This window comes from Tympanuchus pallidicinctus, unplaced genomic scaffold (genome assembly GCF_026119805.1).
Source record: "Tympanuchus pallidicinctus isolate F22 unplaced genomic scaffold, pur_lepc_1.0 scaffold7, whole genome shotgun sequence".
In the NCBI taxonomy this organism is placed as follows: domain Eukaryota; kingdom Metazoa; phylum Chordata; class Aves; order Galliformes; family Phasianidae; genus Tympanuchus; species Tympanuchus pallidicinctus.
In genome coordinates, this window is record NW_026294791.1 from 7,272,375 (window position 1) to 7,294,009 (window position 21,635).

General features: G+C 39.1%; 1 protein-coding gene across 3 annotated transcripts in view; it reads left to right on the plus strand.

The window, feature by feature from the left end:
• The window catches only part of SPATA6 (spermatogenesis associated 6), a 40,475-nt gene extending 23,430 nt beyond the window's left edge, over window positions 1-17,045 (plus strand). For 2 of the 3 annotated variants that reach the window (XM_052665974.1, XM_052665973.1), the window contains exons 11-13: window positions 5,219-5,318; window positions 8,153-8,241; window positions 11,863-17,045. In XM_052665974.1, coding sequence (XP_052521934.1) covers window positions 5,219-5,318; window positions 8,153-8,241; window positions 11,863-12,043 — 370 coding nt within the window. In that variant the 3' untranslated portion in view covers window positions 12,044-17,045. The other variant, XM_052665975.1, reaches the window with a different exon arrangement.
• The last annotated feature ends 4,590 nt before the right edge of the window (window positions 17,046-21,635 follow it).

Sequence of the window (21,635 nt, forward strand, 5' to 3'; positions counted from 1 at the left end):
TATCAGCATGAAATGCCACCATACTGGATCCTACTACATCCCGACAGCAGGTAGTTTACCTTGTATTTTAGAAAGCAGAATGCATCCTAACCCAAGGTTTACTTCTGTGAGAATGAATGTTTAAGTTCTGAGAGCTTTCTGCTACTAATTGGAACTCTAAATAATTTAGCAGACTTCTCAGAAGGTGGCTTGCTCTGGGAAGAGACTGCGACTCAGTCTCCAGCTTGATTTTAGCCAAATATTTTGGAAGTTTTGGAATTCAGTTTCACAGTGAAGTAGTTCTCAAAGCTTTGGGATTTATCATTCTCACTTTTTGGGGACCCTTTCATTATTTTGCTTTCTCTGAGTTGAATTCTGGGAGCAGCACTCATGGATCAGTTATTCTATACCATATGTTGCAAAGACTGTGTAGTACAGAAGCCTTGTTTCATGTTTTTAACCAACTTCTATACTATTTATCAACTTCATTGCTCAGTAGGTAAATTTGAAAGTGACTGATGTCAAAACTTTTGCCTAGGAATAAACATATACAAAGAAGTGGGAAAGCTGCCAAAGAGTACAAGAAAGTTCAGCCCATTAGTGACATCTTAAACATCTAGAACAAGAATGCCTAGAACTTTTGATGGTAATATTGAGCCTGTGGTTGAGATCTTGAGCTGCAGTATTGAGCTTGGAAATTGTCTGCCTTTTGGAACTCATGTAATACATGAGGATGATTTCTCTTGCCCCAGTTTTAAAGGCCAGAGCTGAAGCTTAGGAGGGGAAAAGAAAGCATCTGTGAATTTTACATCTCTGCACTGAAGTTGTAACAGTAAATGGTGCTTTTGGAAATGAGAGAAACTCTTTAGAAGGAGTTGCTTTTTTTTTTTTTTTATTAGTGGTTTTTGTTTGTTTTTCTTTTCCTTTTATTTCTTACTGTAGCAGAAGAGCAACTGTCAGCTTCTGCTTCCAAACGCTAAAACTGTTCTTTGATTTAAGGCATTGGCTGTGTGTAGTGGTTTCTGCTTCGTAGTAGGTATATTGGCATTGTGAAAGCAGCATACTTCCTTCACTTCAAATATTGTGAGAATGTAAGGATTTTCATATTGTTATTCTTTTATGAATTGTAATGAAAATGTGTGTACCAATATAGCCTCTGAAACACTTTTGCAATTGTACATCTTGTACTAAGGTTTATAGCCATCAGGTATTTTAAGAGAAGGCAAAACAAAATTGTATCCTTTATGAAGTAGACCGGTAGAACAATTAAGTGCAGCTCAGCTACTCTGTTGTGCCTCTACTGAGACCAGTATATATTGAGAACCAAGTTCATCTTGCTAGATTACTACTTCACATCCTTTTGAGCAAGTATAAAGTAACTTCTCCACTTTCTATGCACGCTCATAAATATCCTGATTGTAAAGTCTGTGACTCTTTTTATCCATTTCAGAGTTAAATATATTTGGGTTTTCTGAGAATCTCTTTTGCTCCACGCACAAATTCTTGTAAGATTGTTATTTTCAAGGTTATATTTAGCTTAAGAGTTATTTCTTTTCTCCCTTCCCCCCCAATTACAGTAACATCCTCTCCAATTGTGAATCTGGTACCACAGTACTTCATTGATTTCTATCCTCTGATAGTTTGTCCTTGTATATGGTTTTGCTCAGCATGAAGTCTGTGTCTTTGAAGCTGATGAATTCTTCATGGAGGCCAGATGCACAGAGTTGTTCACAAGGCTGGGAGGTGTGATGGTGAGGGAAGGGGTCACGATAGGCATTGCAAATATTCTGCAGCAGGCTTTTTGCATTAATTCTACCGATCTGAAATGTATTAGTATCTCCTGCTGAAATGCGATATTAACATTTTTGCTTTGTGCCAATGAACGATTGGATTGTCTGACATTTGAAAATTCCTATTTATTACTGCTCTCAAGTTTGCAAGCTGCTGTTTCACTAGAGTAGGTGGATGGATGTATTCTGTTTGTATTTCTAATGGAGTATTTCGTCCTAATGGATAAAATTCTATGCAAAAACAAAACAAAACAAAAAACAGCTTTAATCTTTAACACAAGATCTAAACTGTGCTTGGCTTCTTTTTTGTTCTATCAAGGTAGATGTCTGCATGACCTTTAAAAAAAAAAAAAAAAAAGCCTTATCTCATAAAGAGTATAAATGCCTTTAGTCACATTATGAGGGAAAATGGTTCTGTTTCCTTGATTGTACTCAACACAACATCTTTGAAATTAATCTTGAGAAGTTCTCTGATTGATCTGGCTTTTTCTAGGTCACTGAGCTATATTTCCAAAGTGTTTATACAATCTATTGGAATCAATAAACAATTTAAACTGATGTAACTGCAGAATGTTTGCAAGTCCCAGGGAAAATTGAAAGTATGACAAAGAATACAGCTATAGAAGTTTATTTTGTTTATCAGGACAAACAGTCATTGAAGTGAAATGACTTTCCTTCCAGTGTTGCAGTACAATACTGACACCTTAATCACATAAATAAGTAACCAGTCTTTTTAGAAACACGGTATTAGTCATGTTAGGCAAATGGAATCTTGTTGTTTATGGCTTAAGACGCTGTGCTCTAATGCCTGTTCTTAAAACATTTCCAGAAGGAGAGTTACCGTATCATAAATAGGTTTTACTTCAGATGATGGGTGTTACATTTCAAGGCAGGAATTTCAGTATGCATTTTGGTGGATGTAAATATTGACGCTATGATTTTAAATGTAGTTTAGACTCAGCAGTTATTACTAAAATTAGACAATGACAATACTAGCAAAACTAATTAAAATAAGCTGATACTGCTTTTAATCATACTTAAGGTTTTGATTCTATTTTTCCCTTGATAAATTCAGTTTGGGATGTATGTGAGTGGCCAACATTTCTTATACCACAGCGCACACTAGTGGATTGATCAATGAAATCACCTGGAGAAGGAAATCTAATAGTTCTTGATTTAAGTAATTTGATTTTCTTCTTGCAGACGTAGCCAGATATTTTCTAAGTGAATATAGTAGCAAACTGTGCTTTCTTTTTTCAAAAGTAAATGCACATATCTCCAAGGATATTTGTAAATTTGAGATTAATAACAATGATGTGAAATCTTACATAGGAATTTCATAAAATTTATTTCCCCAAGGTAATCTGTTCCAACTTCTCACTGCCAGCAACCTGGATTTGGAAGAACAGCAGCCACTGTATAAATACGAGGGAAATGCCATGACTTCATGACTCTAGCTTTCATTTCCTAAAAATTGAAAAGACTCACTGCATCTCAAATGCAGATTTTTAAACATGCATTTGGGATGTTCTGTAATATTGGTGTTTGTAAGGGCTAATTGCAAGCCTAGAGATGTTTTTAAGAGCTTTTTCATTCCTGCATGATCTGTTGTAGTGAAGCACATTTGAAGTAGTGTGCTTTAGCATGACCACGGGGTTGGGGTTTTGTTCAAAATGTTGCTGGTGATACAGCACACACTTCATAACGCTGTCCATCAAACTGAGTTTGGCTGCATTAAGAAGTGAATGTTCCTGCCTGCCTAAATGACTTAGACCTCTATTTTCTTTAAAGGCAATGCTTTCTAAACAAAATTCACACATATTACTTTGCTTTCTTGTAGGAAAAATTATGTGAGGACTTTTAATGCAACAGATCCTTGCATTCTATGTGTAAAGTAATTGAACTGTATGGATTTGCCATACATGCTGTTGGATTTGAAATTAATTGAAAATGTTTAGGATGCTAATATGGATGTTCTTATAGCCAGCTCTCTGAAAACCCTTGCCTGTAATGAACCAACAATAAACTCTGTTGGATGTCATTAGAAATCCAGAAAATAGATCCCCCCTATAGATTATATGATTCATCCTCACAATATTGTGCCATTTATTGGCACTCTTTCTTGGAGAAAAATAGAATTGTTCAGAAATAGATTATTTGATTTAAGGAAACTCATAAATGGGCTGAAGATATTGGGGTTGTTTAGAATAGAGAGATTTTGGAGAGGTAAACAGTAACTGAGTCTGCGTTAATTATACACAGGACAAGGAAAGAAGCAAAGGCAGAGAACTGCTCACTTTCTTCTTGTATTGTTGTATAATAACAGAAGATACGAGAAGTGGACAGAAAGGCTCACAGCCCCAGTCCAGCTGATCTACAGCTGGCTGCTTATATTCATATATGTATATTCATATATAATATTCATATTTAGCACGAGTTTTTGTGTTATTTTCTTGGAGCAAGTCAGGTTCTTGGATGCTAGGAAACACTGAAATGTAGATACTTGAACCTGATCTGGCACCCTGTTTCTATTTGCTCTGATGATGTTTTTACTTACATGTTACACTCCCAACTCATTTTTCCCCAGTGAATTCATTCTTGGTGTTTTCTCATTTGTTTTTCGGTTGGTTTTAATACATATTTGAGTGTACTAAAGTCTGGAGGTTGGAGTGTAAATAACCCTATTCTTAAAATCTTGATTGCATCCTCCAGTAGTCTGAGAATAACGTGGAAATTTTTGCCAGCTTCTGAGCTTGCTGAGAAGGATGAGAACCTTATTTTTTTTTTCTTTCTTGAATAAATTGGTGAAGAAAAGATCTGCAAAATGTAAAAGAAGATCCAAAAGTGACTGTGGGTTTTAAGTTGCCCAAATCAAGCAAACTATTTTTATTTTTGATGTTTGTTTTTTTTTTTATATATATAAAAAAAAAAAAGCCTTAATATGTAGCTCCCTCCTATGAAGTCAGGATTGTGAATTTGCATTTTTTGAACTCTGTGGGCTTTCCTATTTGCATTGGGGTTATCTTTCTGTTGATTTATTCCAGTGGAAAGAATTTAATGCATGTAGTATTTGCTTTAAAAAGAGAAAAATGAAACCTGATCACTGGGAATAGCATAACTGTATGGCTTTTCTCTTCTGTAGGGACAAACAGACGTTGCAAAAATATTACTTGTTACAAAATCATCAATGTTTTCTGTGCTTTGTATCCTGTGCTGGAATTGTAGATGCATGTTGTTTATGCAGTGCTTCAAAATGTTTATTTCCTTGTACTCCAGAGGAAAAAAAGAATCAAATCTAAACATTGCGTACATTCCAAATAGAAGGAAACTATGCATGCTTTGTAGTTTTTAGAAAAAAAAATAAAAATCAAAGTGAAAAGTATGTTAGAGCTTTTTAACTTGCAAATATTTCTTCTTTTTGTGGTTCTTTTTTTTTTTTCCTCTTGCAGATTCAACTCTGGTTGGCCTCCACCAGCAAATGGAGATGAGATTCATAAGAGAGTGAAAAATATTTTAAGGACACACAGTGCTAGACAGCGCCTAGTGTTTGTAAGTTTGAATACTGAGTCCTTTCTACTTTCCAAGATGACTGAGGAAGAGAACTAATTGTGCTTATACTCTTGAATTTATTACAGTGATGTTTTTTGAGGCACATCTGATTTAGAAATGTGAATTTAGTAAGTAAGCTGAACTCTTTCTCACTGTTTTCAGTAACCTTCTTGTGTGAAGCTCTTGTGGACAGGTGGCAACCTCATAAGGGTATAGAGGACAATTACATTTTCTTTATATCTGATTCCACTGTTTTCACTGTAAGCAAAAAATGTTAGCGATCTATTATAGAACACCGTGGCTTAACATGTTGTGCATCTGCACATAAACAGCTGCTGGTGTCCAGCTGTTTGTAGAGCTAATATTATTCTCCAGTTGTTTGTGGATTTTTTTTTTCCTCCCTTTAATTACCTGGCTCTAAATGAAATCTAACATTATTAAGCCTGGGATCAGAATACTTTGTCCTTGAGTCTGATGGAATTTTGAAGTCTGATTTTAGTCAGATAGACATTTTTTGCCACTGCAATTTTGAGAAACCCACTCCTGGCACAGGATTTCTCTCAGCAGAGCATTTGTAAAATATTGTTCATCTGCAGAGAATTTAGGGGTCTTAAGTCTGAGATGAGGTAAAGGAAAGGTAAAAGGATATAAGGGTGAGAGTAGGTAAGGTAGAGATAAGGAGCTCTGAATTATTTTTTTGTCTGACAATCTACTGCACTGATGTTATTGATTGGTTCAAAGAGATGAACCTCTCAAGTGGGGAAAGATCTTTTTTCTTTGCTTCAGCTTTCTTAGAAAAAGGAGCGTTGTCCCCAGCAGTCCACCTCACCCCTCTGCCAGAGTTTACTGTGTATATAGGAGGCATGATAAAGGATGGGGAAGCCTTAGTCTCCCCACCTCGCATTTCCATGAAGAGAAAGTAGGTGTACCAGTAGTGCACCAACAATTGAAGTCTGCTGACAGAGATGCAATAACTACCATTAACTCCTGGGGCAAAAAAAAAAAAGAAAAGGATTGTTGTCTTGACTTGTTGCTGCATGATGTACTGAAAAACATCTGCCTTGGCTCTGAAGTCTTGATTATTTACTTATTTCCCAATCTGTAGCCATCATGGGCAGCGACTTGTGTTGCTTATCTGCTTTCTCAATCTGATTATTTTCTCATTTCTGGTCAATCTTTATTTTCAGTTTAGTTGATGTGCTTTTCATTTTCAACCATGAAAAAGGTTTTTCTTATGCAAGCTAAGATTGATTGATCCAGTTTGTGTTGTATCTTTCTCAGTTCATATCCAAAAATGATGATATTGTGAGCTGACAAATCTAGACTGTGCTGTTATGCAGGGGATGGATGAGGTAAACGGGTCATCTTGAAAGTGAGGGCTTAGCAGAGGAAGTGTAGGGAAACATTTAGATGCTGTACTGAGGGACATGGGTTAGTGGGAAATACTGGTGGTCAGCGAATGGTTAGACTGGATGATCTTAGATGTCTTTTCCAACCTTGGTGATTCTATGTACTTGCAATGGGGTGAGTGGATTTCTGGCTCCTGTTTGGGTGCTCTTCCAAACTTTGAAAGTTTTAAAAAAAAAAATCTCTTACTGTTCTATTCTGAAGAACGTAATGCTAAACAACCATTCCCAGAAGCATCTATCTGTGTTTTCCAAAATTTTGTTTCCATAGTGCTCTGTAAAAATAGTGTGACCGAAGCTCTGCTGCAGGTTCCTTAGGGTGTCTGCTGTAGCTTTCCACTGTGACATTCTGGCAGTATCATAATGTTCCCTTTTTTTTTTTTTTTTTTTTTTTTGCTTTCCAGAACATAGTTTGCCTCTGGCAAATGCTGAAGAGTTTTATTTACTGCTGTACCCCATTATCTTTATTCAGTACTCTGTAGCCTGTGACTGCTGAAGGAAGAGTTTTCCTGTTTACAAACATGCTTATTACCTGTATTGCAATGCAATAAATTGTGGTAGATTTTTCCACATCCACACTCCTGTCATTCAGCTTGTTCTGCATCTTCTTGCTGTCCACTACTCTATTTATTGTCTTTTCTCCCAGACTTGTGTTAGCAACAAGTTTGATTGTTTTAACTTCACAATTTTGTTTTCAAGTTATTTCTTATGTAGTGTGAAAGGTAATTTTTGTTTGCTAATCTTTGCATCAATTAGCTTCTGCTACAAACATCTCTGAATCCCTTCCCTTCAGTAGCGTCCTTGCCTTTCAGAGCAGAGTGAACATGGTTGTATTTGTGTGGATGAAATTTCTCCCATCCTACCTCAGGTGGGCAGCTAGCTTATTTCAAAAGAGTTATTCTATCTCATGCATACCTGAGAGGGGTAAATAAGCATTTAAGCATGTTCTCTGCCCTGCATATGGAATGGAAAATGTACAGATGTGTAGAACATGTCTGTTAAAATACATTACATGAATAATGGTAGCTTAGTGGCAGAGCTGTTAACAGTAAGTTTTTTGTTCTTTCTCCCATCTTTTGCAAGAAACAAAAGTAAGGCAGTTAGCAGCAGGTTTTGTAGCATTTAACCCACGTTTTTGGGTTATTGAAACTTATGCTGTCTGCATGGTTCTTTAGATATACAATGTCTAGAAATTCTTTCCAGTTTATTACCTGAGAATTATTAGCTGAGTTGCGCTGAACTTAATTAAAAATGTTCATAAATAGCATTTGGCTCATTACACTTTGTCCCTTTTTCCCCCCAAGAAATGTAAGCACTTTAATAGTTTTCTGAGTGGAAAGAAAGTAGTTTTGAAATGAGATCATTGTAATCAGAAACCAAGGTAATGAGAATTTGATTTGTTTTTTTTTTTTTTTTTTTTTTTTTTAGGATGAAAGTAACTCATCAAAAGGAAACTTGACTAAGACAAGACAATCTTCACATAAAGCACACTTATCCTTAAGTGATCTGCAGAGCAGGTATGGGGTTGAACCATCATTATTTTGCCCCTTAGATAATAGTAAAAAAATTCTCCTCCTATTTTGAGCTGTGTCATATTAGATTTAGCAAGGTTTTTTGTCTAAAAGGAAAATACAGTTAACTATCATTATACCATTCATTCTGTTTGGCTTTGTGTCAGTATCATCTTTGTTAAATTCCAATTTTTTTTTATTACTGGATTTGGTCATAAAAATGGTCCATGGGCAGGATTTTATCAGTGGATGAGTAAATAACTGAAACTTAAAAAGTAGCTGTTTGGTTATCTTAAAGTTACAGGAATGCAAAAGTAATTTTAAGCTTCTTCACTGATAAGACTTGTGGATAATTTGCTTATTTGTTTTTTTTTCCAAAATAAATGCTTGGAAAAGAGGAGCATCTTAAAATAAATAAATAAATAATAAAAAAAGGGTGCAAATACATAGGACTTGGTCTAGTAATTCAGTGTTTCATATTTCAGAAGATATTTTGAACACCTTGCTTCTATAAGTTAATTATTGTTTGCTGCCCTCACACTTATAACTAGGTTTTCTTTTGAAAATGTTACTTAAAAGGCACCAGTTGATTTGACTCTTTTGTCCACTTCTGTTGTATAAGTTCTCAGTACTGATAATCTCTATGTATGTGCACGGTATTTTGTATTACTGTTTGTGTACTTGCTGAAGGAAAGGTATAAAATAATGCAGAGCGTTTCTAGGGTTGTGTGGGTTCTGTTTTTCTTTATGGTAGAACTCCTAGAACTATGGTGCTGAATTTGAGAGAGCTTGACACTAGAGGGGGGAAAAAGAGGTTTTACTTTGCTAATTAAATGTACTGCAAAGTTTTTAACAGTCTTCCCAAATCATCTCTGTATTCCATGAAAAGGAGGGTTAGTTCAGTGTGTAGCTAGTGGTAACTTTGTCTTATGATGAGTGTGCTTTAAAAAGTTCATTTAGTTGTTGGATTTATAATTCCCATAATTTGCATCTTCTTCTGTGCAAGGGATCTAATTAGTCTTGGGTTTTCACCTGGATGTGGAGCTGCTGCAGAAGTTGTTAGCATTTCTTTACCTGAGCTCACTCTTGTATTCTGCGTGTAGCCTTTTTGCCTCCTCTGTGCAGAGAGATGCTGCAATTAAATTGTGTAGGATGTGTTTCTGAGAGAGAAAGTGCAAGTTTTTGTTCTGAGGCAGCTTTGGGAGTTTGAGATTGATGCTGAGACTGCAGACAACGGAACAAGAGAAGAAACAAATCCTAATACTAGAGAATCAAGAAGTGATGGGTTATGAAATGTGGCACTCAGCTTGGGAAAAGACCATTCCTTGGGTTTAGAGGCCAGCAGCACTAATCCCATTCACTGAAGGGCGAGGCATAAAAGGACTCGAGGACAGTCTGATTGCTGAGCGTTCACCACAGTGCTCATAAACAGGAGACAAGGACGGAGACAGAGTTCACAGAAGGACATGGTTCTGTCAACCAAACGTTGGCAGTAAAGCAGGTGATTCAGAACCGCTGGGAGTAAGGAAGAGGTCCATGTTTTGTGAAATATTTAGTATATGATTCACTCAGAAAAGAACTTCTGGGACTCTTAAAGGAGATGTATGACGGAACAAAAGCATCTGACAGGTATTTCAGAGCAGGGAGTTGCGTGCAGAAATCCTGCTGTTAATATGATTTGTGAGTGTAATTCCCAGATTGTTTAGCTCAGGTTGTCAGTTCGTTTCCAGTCAAGACAGAGAGGGGACTCTTTAGGTTGGCTCTGTGTCCACACCAGTGCTAAGCATCTGGTGTGCAAGGACTAAAACAAAGCTAAAGCATGCATGCTTTCAATTCTTTGTTAGAAGCAGAATAAGGAGTTTGTGGAAGTTGCTGTTGTCCTTAGAGAGTTTATTTTTCTGCAGTTAAATTGGTTGGATTTTGAGTGTCTCTCTGTAGATTAAGCTTTCAGTAGATGAAAATGAAAGTACAAAGCTGACTACAGGAGATGAGCTCCAAGGAAAATGATGCCAGAGCTGTTTATGTACATTTGCAAATTCCGTCCTTATTTATTGGATTGAGAATTCTGTGTCAAAACTGAAGTGACCCAGACTGAGGAAATGAGGGAGCAAAAGTTCAGTCATTGATGGGTGCCCAGAGCATTGACTTGTCTACATTTAACGTAGGCCAATATAACTTTTCTATTGATTTTACCGTTTGGTAGGTTGGTTTCATTGCTTCCAAACAGTAGTGAGCAGATCACCCTCTCCAGGATGATGAGTAGGTTTAAATTTTCCTCGTGCTGTTGGCTGACTTAAAATGTTCAGGCTTTATCTGCAAAAGTGGGAAGCTGACCTTTCCTCCTCCTTTGATATTGCAGGCTTATAGAAATCTTTTTAAATGAGGTATTAGTTGATATCAGCATAATACTACTTTTGTTTTCTGTGGGTGAAGAGAAGCTTAGATCTGTGAATTAAAAAAAGCACACTCATACTACTGATCTTCTTGGCTCACGTTTTTCTTTCTTAAATTGAAAACCTTATGATTTAAAACAGCTATCTACAAGTATTTGTGAGTCCTGTGACACAAGCCCTCTTCCAATTCTATTATATATGCTGACTGGTACAAATTTAAGTACAAAGTTTTGAGCAATGGCTTGATGATAGTAGATCAACAAATTATGTAACACAGTCTAAAACTTCCCTGTGAAATGTAAGCCATTTCCCAAATGAGAATGGTCACCACAAGCTTTGCTTTTCCCATTTCTTTTCCTAGACTGAGAACCTTACTGAAAGGCTGAAGGTAACTCAGTCCTAATTTTTAAGTGTCATAAGTGCCTAAATATTTGAGCATATGTGACAAATGTCACCTCAGTAGTTATTTTCTGTTGATTTTTCATCTGTTTGTTTCATGCTGTATTACAGGAAAATGGCTCACTTCCTTATATAACACGATCCTTTGTTTTGAGTGTCTCAAGAGAAGGCACACAGTCAGGAAGTTTAGATATACATGCTTTGGATCTGTCAATGTTTTGTAATGATTTTCAGAGAATAAATTTTATTTTGTAGATAAGGAAAATAATTTCTCAAAGTAAACAGACTGCGTTTGGTCTTGAAATGGTGACAAATAAGATGGGGTGGAAAAGGGAGCACTTGATTGCCATTATGTCATAATGTGTTTGGTAGAATACTTAATCCAAGATGCTTCCGATAGAGCACTTTACTGCTGCAACCACAGTAATTTAATATACCCCTGATAGATTGTCTTCATATTGAAATAGCTGCATTTTGACCTTCAGAGGACACAGAAATCCAACTGTGTTGCTCTTGCATGGGCTCAGTGCCTAGTCACACTGCCTATCAAAATACTGCATAATGACTGCATGCTCTTTGAGAATTAATTCCTTCTTTTTGGGAGGTATTATCAAGTGCACATGGTCAGGTAAGGGAGACTGTGTATGAATGAAAAATGTGGGGTGGGCTCCCATTTCTGAAGAATAGCTGCAGTGCAGATTTTGTTTCTATTTGTGAAAGGTAATCTGTAGTTAGCAGCTTTACGCTCGGATTTCTGTTGGCTTTGTACTTCTAATTCCTCTCATTTATCTCATTTGATCATTATTTCTTCTTTTTTTTTTTTTTCTTTTGACAGTTCACCAGTGCAGCAGAACATCACTGTTCACTTGGATAATGGTGAATTGTGGTCTAACCGTGCAGCTGTATACAAAGGGAAGCCTCACAGAGCAATCTTTGAAGACAGTCTTGCGAAAATATATAGAAACATGTACCGAAAAGCTTCTGGCACTATTTCAGACCAAAAAACATACTCCTGATGGCAATTCGGCTGGAAGTGCACAGTACACAGTGTTGATATTTCTTAGCAAAACTTTTTTTTTATGTGACAAGTATTTGTACTCTATTTTTAAGATGCAGTTATGGCTGGGCAGGATTTTGGAGTAATGGAGTTTTGGTCTGGGGTGCCAAATGAATGCGATTAGCAGCACCCCCACCACCACAACACCTCTGCTCCAAATTTAAAAAAAACTAACAAACAACAGCAAAAAAAGCTCTAAGCCCCTCTGCAGTCGATGAGAGTGGTGTTGCTCCTTTGAGACTCTCTGAAGATAGCCATTTTAAAGACTAATATGTCTGCTGGATGTTCCTGCCTGACGTAGGTCAGGTTTCAGCTGCAGTCAATTATGATTTAAATAATTAAATCTATGTAGCAACATAAGAAGCAATAAGTCCTAGTGTTCAGTGAGGGTATCTGAAGGGGAGGGTAAGTGTGAGTGTTGATATAAATGGTCTGCTCTGGGAAAGAGAGAACTTGAATTGTTTTCTAGAAAATCAGCTGTGGATTGTTTTTGAGAAGGATGGAAGGATGACTCCAATAGTGACCTACAGGCATGCTTTCAAAGTGGTTTCAAGCACCTTTAGTCACAAATTTTCAAATAATGTCAAATTTTAGAAGAAACCTACCCAGATTAGCAGTCTTTGTATTAGAAGAAAGGCTTTCTTTACTTACCCTGCGTGTTTGAAAGTTTCCAGGCTTTCTTGAATGCAGTCCTGACATTTGCAAATATAATTGTAGTTTTTTAAAATACTAATAGAAAAGGAGTGGGGAGGGGGAAAGACTGGAGCAAGGTAGTCAGCAAGCTCATGTATCCAGTACAGGCCTTCTGAAGTGCCTGGATTGTGATGCCTGTCCTTGCCAGCCTTCTGGGATCCTGTTGGCAGAAATCACATCCTTTCTGCTAAAGGCCACCAAATGTTCATCAGCGGTTCAATGCTATCCCAAGGGATGGAACCTTTTCAGCCTTGCATTGAACAGATCCCACATTAGCAAGCCAGGGCAAGTTGCCCATCTATTGAAAAGCCAAATGCTTTAAAAGGGCAAGAGTGTCCATCTCTGCTTCCCTTTTAGAATGGGGAGGGGGGGAAAACACATGCATATTCTGGCTCCTTCCCTAACTAAATGAACAGATTCAGTTATACCGATGGCATTTTACCTGTTATGATTGGATAAAAGATAAAGCTTGCAGTACAGATGGCAGAGCATATGATTGTTACCTGCCAGCATGCCTAGATAAACAGAAAGTTGGTCTACTTTGCCTTCCATCCTTTAATGCTGAGACAATGTAATTGATTTGAGAAAGCAGTTGGTGAGCAATTATGCTGGTGGGAAAGCATGCTGGAAGGTTGTGTGCTTCTGCTTCAGGAAAGGGGGCTCTCAGAGGAAGTGTCTTCCATGCAGACATTTCTATTCCTTGTAACAGTTAAGCACGTTGATGTGGATTAACACTGATCACTTCCTGTCCCTGCTGCCATTTAACACATTAGTGCTTTCAAAGGGTATTAGCTGCACAGCCTTACTCTGTGGATAACTGTTGAGGCACTCTGTGAAGTAGTATGCTTTTTTTGGTTTTTTGCAGATGCGAAAAGAAAAACTTAACCTGAGCCATGCCACTGAAGACATGGTGGCCATGGAGTATTGTGTTACCAGTACTTGGTATTCCATCAGTCCCATGACCCCAGATTAGATCAGAAAGGAATGGTTTCTGTCTTGCTGCTTCTGGAAAGTAAGCTCAAGGCACAAGCAGGGGATGAGAGAGGTTGGAGGCCACTGTGAAAAACTAGGAAAAGATTTTGGAGAGATCCAGAGGATGTAACTGAATAATCACAGCATATGGTAAAATGACAACTTCTGATTTTTTTTTTCATCACGGACTAAAACTAGATGGGAGAAATAGAAAGTGTCATATACTGAATTCTGACCAGTATGAACATTCTCACTGAAGCCTTTGTATGCAGCATAACAAGTGAAGCAGATAGGCTCTGAGTGTCACTGGCCTTGCTCCAGCTGCGGAGAGGGATGGTGTGTATGTCTTTCTGCATCAGCTGCTGCAGGATATGTTTCTCTCTTGGGTCAGAGTCATTCCACAGCTTATATGCTGTGATACTGCACAGTTCTCTTCCAAGCACTGTGCTGGAAATCCAGTTTGGTTAATGGAAGGCTATTCTGTGAAATGTGACTTGAAACCCAAAGTACTCTATCTATCCATAAAATCTGCAAGCCACTTGTTTTTTAAAAGCTTTTGGCCCCTTCCCTGTTTGCTCAGCTAACCCTCCAATTAATATGCATACAGCTCAAGTGCACTGAGCACTGCTGCTCCTTTGCTACTGCAGCATGCGATAAGTATAGGTTCAGGCAGCGAACCAACATAGTAATAAACTGTAATTGTTTAGTGCACCTTGCCTTCTAATACAATTTAAATCCCTTCTATCAAATGCAAATTTCTAGGTTCCTGAGTGGAGCTTTAAATAGCATTTTCTATGCTCATTCCTTATCTTTTGCCATCCACAAAGTGGTCTGTTAGTGACATTGGGATGGCATCATTCCACCTCCATCATTTTACCTCCTAAAGGAAAGCTGCCTACTCAAATCTAGAAATAATGGGGTAGATTAAGAGAGAATTAGTGTGTGGGGGTTTTTTTTTGTACAATCTTTCTCTCTCTCTTGCCCTCCCTGAGCTATTATAACCCATGTGTATTATCGCCAAATGTTTTTCAGCATCCAGTATTGCTTGCAGTGTGCAGTCTAATCAGTGTAATATTTTAATCACTTTCATTTTAATAAATCGGAGCCAACTTCCAGCATGCTCCCTTTCCTACAAAGAACTTGATACAGCTTAGGACCTTGGGATGGCTCACTAGGCATATAGTTTGTCTACTTATTGGGCTGAATGCCAAATCCTTTGCTGAGTAGCAGTTGCTTTGGAAATCACTTAGTCGTTGACCTGTTGTGGTTTAAATGCAAAAAAAAATATCTGACTTATTAATGATTTGCCTTATCAAAGTTTTCAACAAGAAGCAGGGAAGCTTAAGTTGGTCTGCTGGGGACAGGAGGCAAAGGGGTGGATGGAGTAAGGAACAGCCTTATGAAATAAATGGGTGGCATGTTTGTATGCCAGATCTGAAGAGGCTTTGAAGATGAGGGCTGTTATTTAGATTGTACATCGTGTTTGAAGTGTATTGTTACTTAGTAGGTTGCCAAAATAGAAAGAAATCTACCTATTGGGGTTGGGAACCTATTTATGGGGATAAAATAACAGAAGTTTTTGCTCTGCTCAGTATTAAATAGTCTGTGCTAAATTCCCTTTCACCATTACCTCAGCTGTAAAATGGGAAGTTTGTGCTCTATTGAAGCTTAATTAAATGACTGTAAAGTGTTTTGGGATCCTGAAGAGAATGTTACTGAAATTTTCTTGTGGAAGCCTGGCTGAAAATTCCCATCTCATCTCCAGGTTACTAAAAAGTCCTTATTCTAACGTTCCCAGATTTGTTATGTTTTAATAAGGCAGTTATTAAGCAAGTCTTAAACTTATCAAGGTAGAAACCTTATAAATTCGTAAAACTATTGAAAAAGACGATGCTTTACCACTACAGACCTTCCCACAATGGACATTTTGTGCAGTTTATGTCTCTTGGATGATCTGGGTTCATCATGCTTGCACTTCATGGTATGCTAACCAGCACTGCTAACATCTATCGCTTTGTTTTCATCACCTCCCCAAGAACTGAGGGGGTGCAGTGGTGTGTGCAACTTGGCAAAGGGAAAGGTTTTATGGTGTAAGGGACAGCCTGTTATATAGTGCTGATCTTCCCGATTTTTAAACTTAAAAGTGTTTTCTGGAACACTGAACTATGCAGCAAAATTCTTAGCTTTTTAGCAGTGGCTACTTATGAATCTTGTAGTGCAGAATCTCTGGGTCATAGAAAACCTAACCATTAAACTAATTACTTTGCTGCTACAGAGTGATTGTTATCAGGATGCTGACAATGTATCAAGAGATCTTTTAGGGGGCAAGAAATTTGAGGAAACTTTTAAATTGGTGGAACTTCTTGTTCTTGATTTCTGCTGCTTGCCCATGGAATTGGAAGTATTATCAACCCAAACCCTTAAAAAGTGGTAGCTGTAGTTCCTTCTGCTAACAGTGTTGGCTTGCCAAAGACATGTGATTTGTTCCTTGTGTTTGTCTTCAGAGAGAAATTCTCTGAAGTGCAGTGATAATTTGTCTGTTTGACAGCATGGAGGAACTGCAGTCATCCTCCCTTCTTGATCAATGTGGAGACTGCGCTTTCTTTGTGTTTGTTTCCATGCAGCTCTGGGTGTTTGCTTCTGACAGAGAACTCTCTACAAGTGAGATGTGAGGTGTGTATGTCTGAGCTGCCTTCTCTTCTCCTCAGGGGAAGGTGTTTGCTGTTACTAAACAAGGTCCCCCTTGGTTCATATGGAACCACCTCCTCCTTATGGAAACTTATTTAGTCAAACGTTGGTGTGACGGCATGGAACCACTGCGATTAGATGGGGCAGGGATGGGATCTGGGACTGCTTTGGGGAAAGGCTTTCTGTGCTTTCTGCATTTGTATACCAGTCTACAAAACAACTGTGGAACCCATAAATAGATGTTGAGGTAACAAAAGCAGCACTCACACTGCTGAATTCTAACACAGATATTTGTATTGTTGCACTGACTAATTTCTGTTTGGATGTTGCACCGATGGCGTAGTTACTATGGCTGCATGAACTGTCCCATTGAGCACTCCACCAGTGAACACTTGCTAAGAGGTTGCTTTCCCTGTCTGCCTTGTTTTCACCACAGCCATCTACTGTTTACATACATTTTAGCCTCTGTGCCATTTTTTGAAGGCTTTATTTGTCTCATTTACGTTTTTGGTTCGGGTAATACTTAAATATGAAATCCATCTGTGAAGCATATTGTATACTCACGTTGAGGGGTAAAACCGGTTTTTTAATTAAAATTTTATACAGCGCTTGTATTTCACTTTGTCCTGTTTTATTATGAAACACTTCAATCTTCCTCCTAAAACACATATGTCTTGTGCGTTTCAAGATGTTCCTTGTTGCTCATGCAGAACTGCTTTCTGAGCTCTGTCAGCAGAGCGCCATATGTTCTGGGGTTCATTTTGCTTCTCTGGCGTCCGTGTAGGCAGCATATTGCATGTAAGGCAGCTAAGCTCTGCTCCATTCTTGTCTTTGTAAACTTGTCAAGAGATGAAAAAAGCAGGGAGAAGAAAACACTGAATAATACTTGAGTGATTTGAATGATCAATAAGTTACGGCAACGCGCCCAATCAAAAGTGAGGCTTCTTGTGTACTTGGGGATTTTTCTTAATGGTGGCTTATGCACGGCCTTTAAGTGACACAGCCCTCAGTGCTCGCCTGTGTTACACCCAGAATGAGTGCTGGAGATTAAGATACAGCGCGAGCCATTTGGCAGTGACAGGCATTGTAAGCTCTCTTAATTTTGCGCTGATCTGTTAGTATTAAATTTAAACAAATGTGAGTAATAGCAGATGGGTACGTGAAGGGATTGTGCTCCTCCTTGCTGTCTCCTGACTTTGTGGGAAATAACTCCAGCCTGTTTAGATGGCAGGTACTGAAAAGACAGTAATCCTGGTGGTGTCCTTGTGGTTGTTTTTTGTTGAGTTTTTGTTTGGTTTTTTTTTTCAGTTTGGGATGTTTTTGTTGTTCTTTTTTTATGTCATTTTTCTTAGCAATCTATTTCAGTTTTTTCCCTGCCCACTGTAAGCTAGCAGGTACCATCAGTCTTTAATACAGCACTGGTATGTGGGAGCACAGCCCTGACTGTTTATTGATAGCAGTCATACATTGTCAGATGCTGATCTTATCTGCCAAATGCTTTTCAGCATCTCTGCAGTGACTGTGACAGAGGGCCAAAGTAGTTCTGCATTTCCCTTCTTTAACTAGAGCTTGAAAATCAAAAAAAGGAGGAAAAGAAGAAAGAAACTCGCTAAGCGAGAAAAAGGAATGTGTGTTAAACCGTTCTCCTTTTGCTGAGGTCTGAGGCCGAGGGCTGGGGCTGCTGCCCGGGTGGCAGGAGAGCAAACCTGGTGGAAGTGACAGGCAGCTCCGCTCCTGGGACTCTTATTTACATATGTTTAAAACAAACAGAAAAGCTGTCTTTGTTCCCCAGGAAAATCTATTTACTTGGCATTCAGCTCATGTATGAGCCGGAACTTCTTTCGTGAAAGATGTCGAAACAAAGCATCTGACATTTCTGCTGTGATGTACGGCTGAAGCTAAGATTTGATTTTGAAATATAAAAGTAAACTGAAACTACCTCTGATTTAAAGGCGGTTTGTTTGGGTTTTTTTTAATGACCTTAAAAGTTCTGTGAAGTTTTTTCCCCTTCCCTCTGGGACTAGAAGAAATTATAACAGTAATCTTACTTAGAGCTGGAAGTCTACAGAGACAGTGGCTGTAGGTTAATGAAAAATTGACACTGCTACTTGCCTGTGCTTCCAGCAGAATGTTTTTCCTTCAAACTGATGTGAACTATTGCACTGCGTGAGTTGGTTATAAGCCTCACATATTAAATGGAATGCTTCTTTTGTGGAAGCTGTGGGAAGGAGTGAGGGCTGAATGTTTTGCACAGCGTTCCTGTTGGGAAGGAACACAACAAAAAAGATGGGGTTCTTAAAATGGTGGCTGCGTTCGTTCCCCCCAGGCCTAAAAGTAGAGCCTGCTTGTTTGCTTATTCTAAACCAGAAAGTGGCCAGAGGAATTGCACCCATGGTCACCGAGTCAGTGCTGAGTGCTACTAGCCTAGCCTGCAAGTAGTCCCATGGAGTAGGAGCTGAGTATTCCGTGTGCTAATGGGACATCCTGGGGCTCGTGGCACATTGTCCATGTGCCCTCTCCAGGAGCATTTCTGCCCTGTGATCCTGGACAACTTCTTTTGCAGAAACTGTGCCCACAAATGGCACAAACTTTAGCAGCTCATGCTGACTGGGTTCATACTCTGACATCTTAATATCTCTGCTCGTTGTCCTTGGTGCAGTGGTGCCATCTGGTCTTGCTTGGACAGCTTATCAGTAATACTGCACTGCGTGATATTTCAGTTCTTGCTTCTGACATCTTGGGCTGCCTGAGCAGCACATCGCTACCTGGTGCCAGCCTTTGACCAGATGGCACCTGCTGAAATAGCATCTCCCATCCACTGTGATGGAGATGAATAGACAGAGGTGCTGGAAACTTGGAGACGGGGAGGGAAGGCATGATGTGAGATTTTCGGTCAGGAATTAAAGAGCTGCTGGTTGCCCTGCTGCACTTGAATGATTTGAAACCTTTAGAAGTCTCTGAAGAGTCCCAGTGCTTGGTGTATGTATGTTCAGAGGCAGAATCATTTTCTAACTCCAGGAGTTTCAAAACTCACTGGGGAGGAAAAAATGCATGGCTTTGGGGGCTGAGGTGCACTTGGGAAATGGCAAATATTTTTCTCACGTGTTAAAATTTTATTTAGACTTGCACAATATTGATGATTTTTTTTTTAATTAAAAAGACTCAGGAAGACTTTTTTGTGTAGTGATAAAGCGTTTGGTTAAACGCCAGCAGGTTTAACACATGTGGTTGTGCTGCTCCCTGGAGATGCACAAATGCACACTGAGAAATCTTCTTGCCAATACGTCAGCATTTTGAAACTGCTAAAGCTCAGGGTTAGCAGGGTTGTTCTCTTGTCTGGTGTTTAAAACATTGCTTCTGCCCCTGTATTTAGTGTGATAAGATGAATGCACTGAAGGTAAGAAGTTGGCTTTTTATTGTGTGTTGGAGAAACACTTCTTGACTACGTAATCCAAAATTATTTTAAGCAATCTTCTCCCCACCCAGCAAGGAAGAGGAATAATATGCCAGTGTTGGAAGCACTGGCTGGTGGGAAACGGGCACATGAGCTGTGGTATTTGTGGGATCCCATTGCCTAGGATGCCTCAGGCCAGCACTGGAAACTTGAGGAATGTCCCACGGTGGTGGGGGCTCCACCAGAGCTGTGCTCCGAGCTGAGATTCGTAAAACAAATAAAACAGTGCGAAAGCGATGGTAACATTAAGCTTTTTTGTTATTGCTTGCACTAAAAGGCAGCGTATGATACATTCTTTGGTGTATGGTTATCATTTGTTTTGATTTTTTTTTTTTTCAAATGTAAGAAAGGGAATAACCCTACCCAGGAGCAGAAAAAGCAGAAGAAAAGAAGCATGGCCATGTAAGTTCACAGGTGTGTTTTTTGTAGTAGCGACCATGAGAGTCGCTTACCTGCCCATGTCCCCTTCTCTCCCTCAGATCTCTGTAAGTTCTATCCCGAAGAAGTTTCCTCTCATAGGAATACAGGAGGGCAATGCTGCCTGCAGGGATCAGAGCTTGAGATCCTGGGTAGCACCACAGAGCCCAGAAGCAACTTCCAGCTGTGGTTCCCCTGGGCACTGATGCCTGCATGCCCTGCTCCCTTTGGCCCACAAAATGAGCACAAGGAACCGGAGACAACACAGCTCTGCTTGCTAACTTTCTCTCCTGCTAAAATGTATGTATGGCATTTCATTTCTTTTCTTTGTAATAAACTGTGCCTACTGTAGCGTATATTCTTTTAAATAACATTTTTAAGTATTTTCTGGTAAATTAAAGTGATGACACGTTTGTAGGGTTCATTGTTAATTTCATTTCCTTTGGCTCAGCCAGCCAGATAAAATGCAATGTTATTAATCTTTGTATAAAAGAAGATCCTTTGCTGAACAGTAATAAATGATCTTGATAGATTTGTCAGGAAAATGAATGATAATCATTTGCAGATAGACACAAGCCTAGTATGGAAGATTAATAAGAAAATATGTATTGGCATCGTTAATAACATCTGCTGCCAATGGACTTGTATATTGGTTACAGCCCTGAAAGCGATGTGTTCCCGTTAGGATATTGCAATCCATCAGCACGGTGAGGAGCTAGGCTGCTGTGTTCTGCAGTGATGACAGCCTGCTCCCAGGGGAGCACGGAGCTGCTGCTGCCTGACTATGGTTGTGGCATGGTCTGGCTCTGCCTCACCATGCACATCTCCTGGGGGTGGTGCTAGAAGTCTCCTGACCTCATGAATGTGCTCATTCCGTGCTGCTCAGATGTGACCCAACAGGGAGGTCACCAAGGCTGGAATGGAGGGCTGGAGATACAAAGGAAGCTCATGTGGGTGCAGGCAGATGGAAGGAGCAGAGGGACTGAAATGAGAACTAGTAGAAAGGGAACTCTCCTCATCTCCAGTCTTCAACCAAGAAGGGAAATAGAAGGAAGGGAAAGATTCTGTGGCCAAGCTAAGGGATGCAGTCACATCGCTTGAAGTATTTTGCTTTAACTGACACAGGCATCATCGTTTTAGGGGAAGCATTGTCCTCCAAGATCTGTGGGTGAGATGAGGAAGGGAAGAGTCAGGGCACAAAGTCCCCAGATTAGAACTGTTTGTATTGTTAAAAATAAAAGGCTTAGTAAGCTCTACTTCTACTCTCTGCAAAAGTAGCATTTTTCTTAGGGGAAAAGAACAGTCTCAAATGCTTTTAAAAACTGCC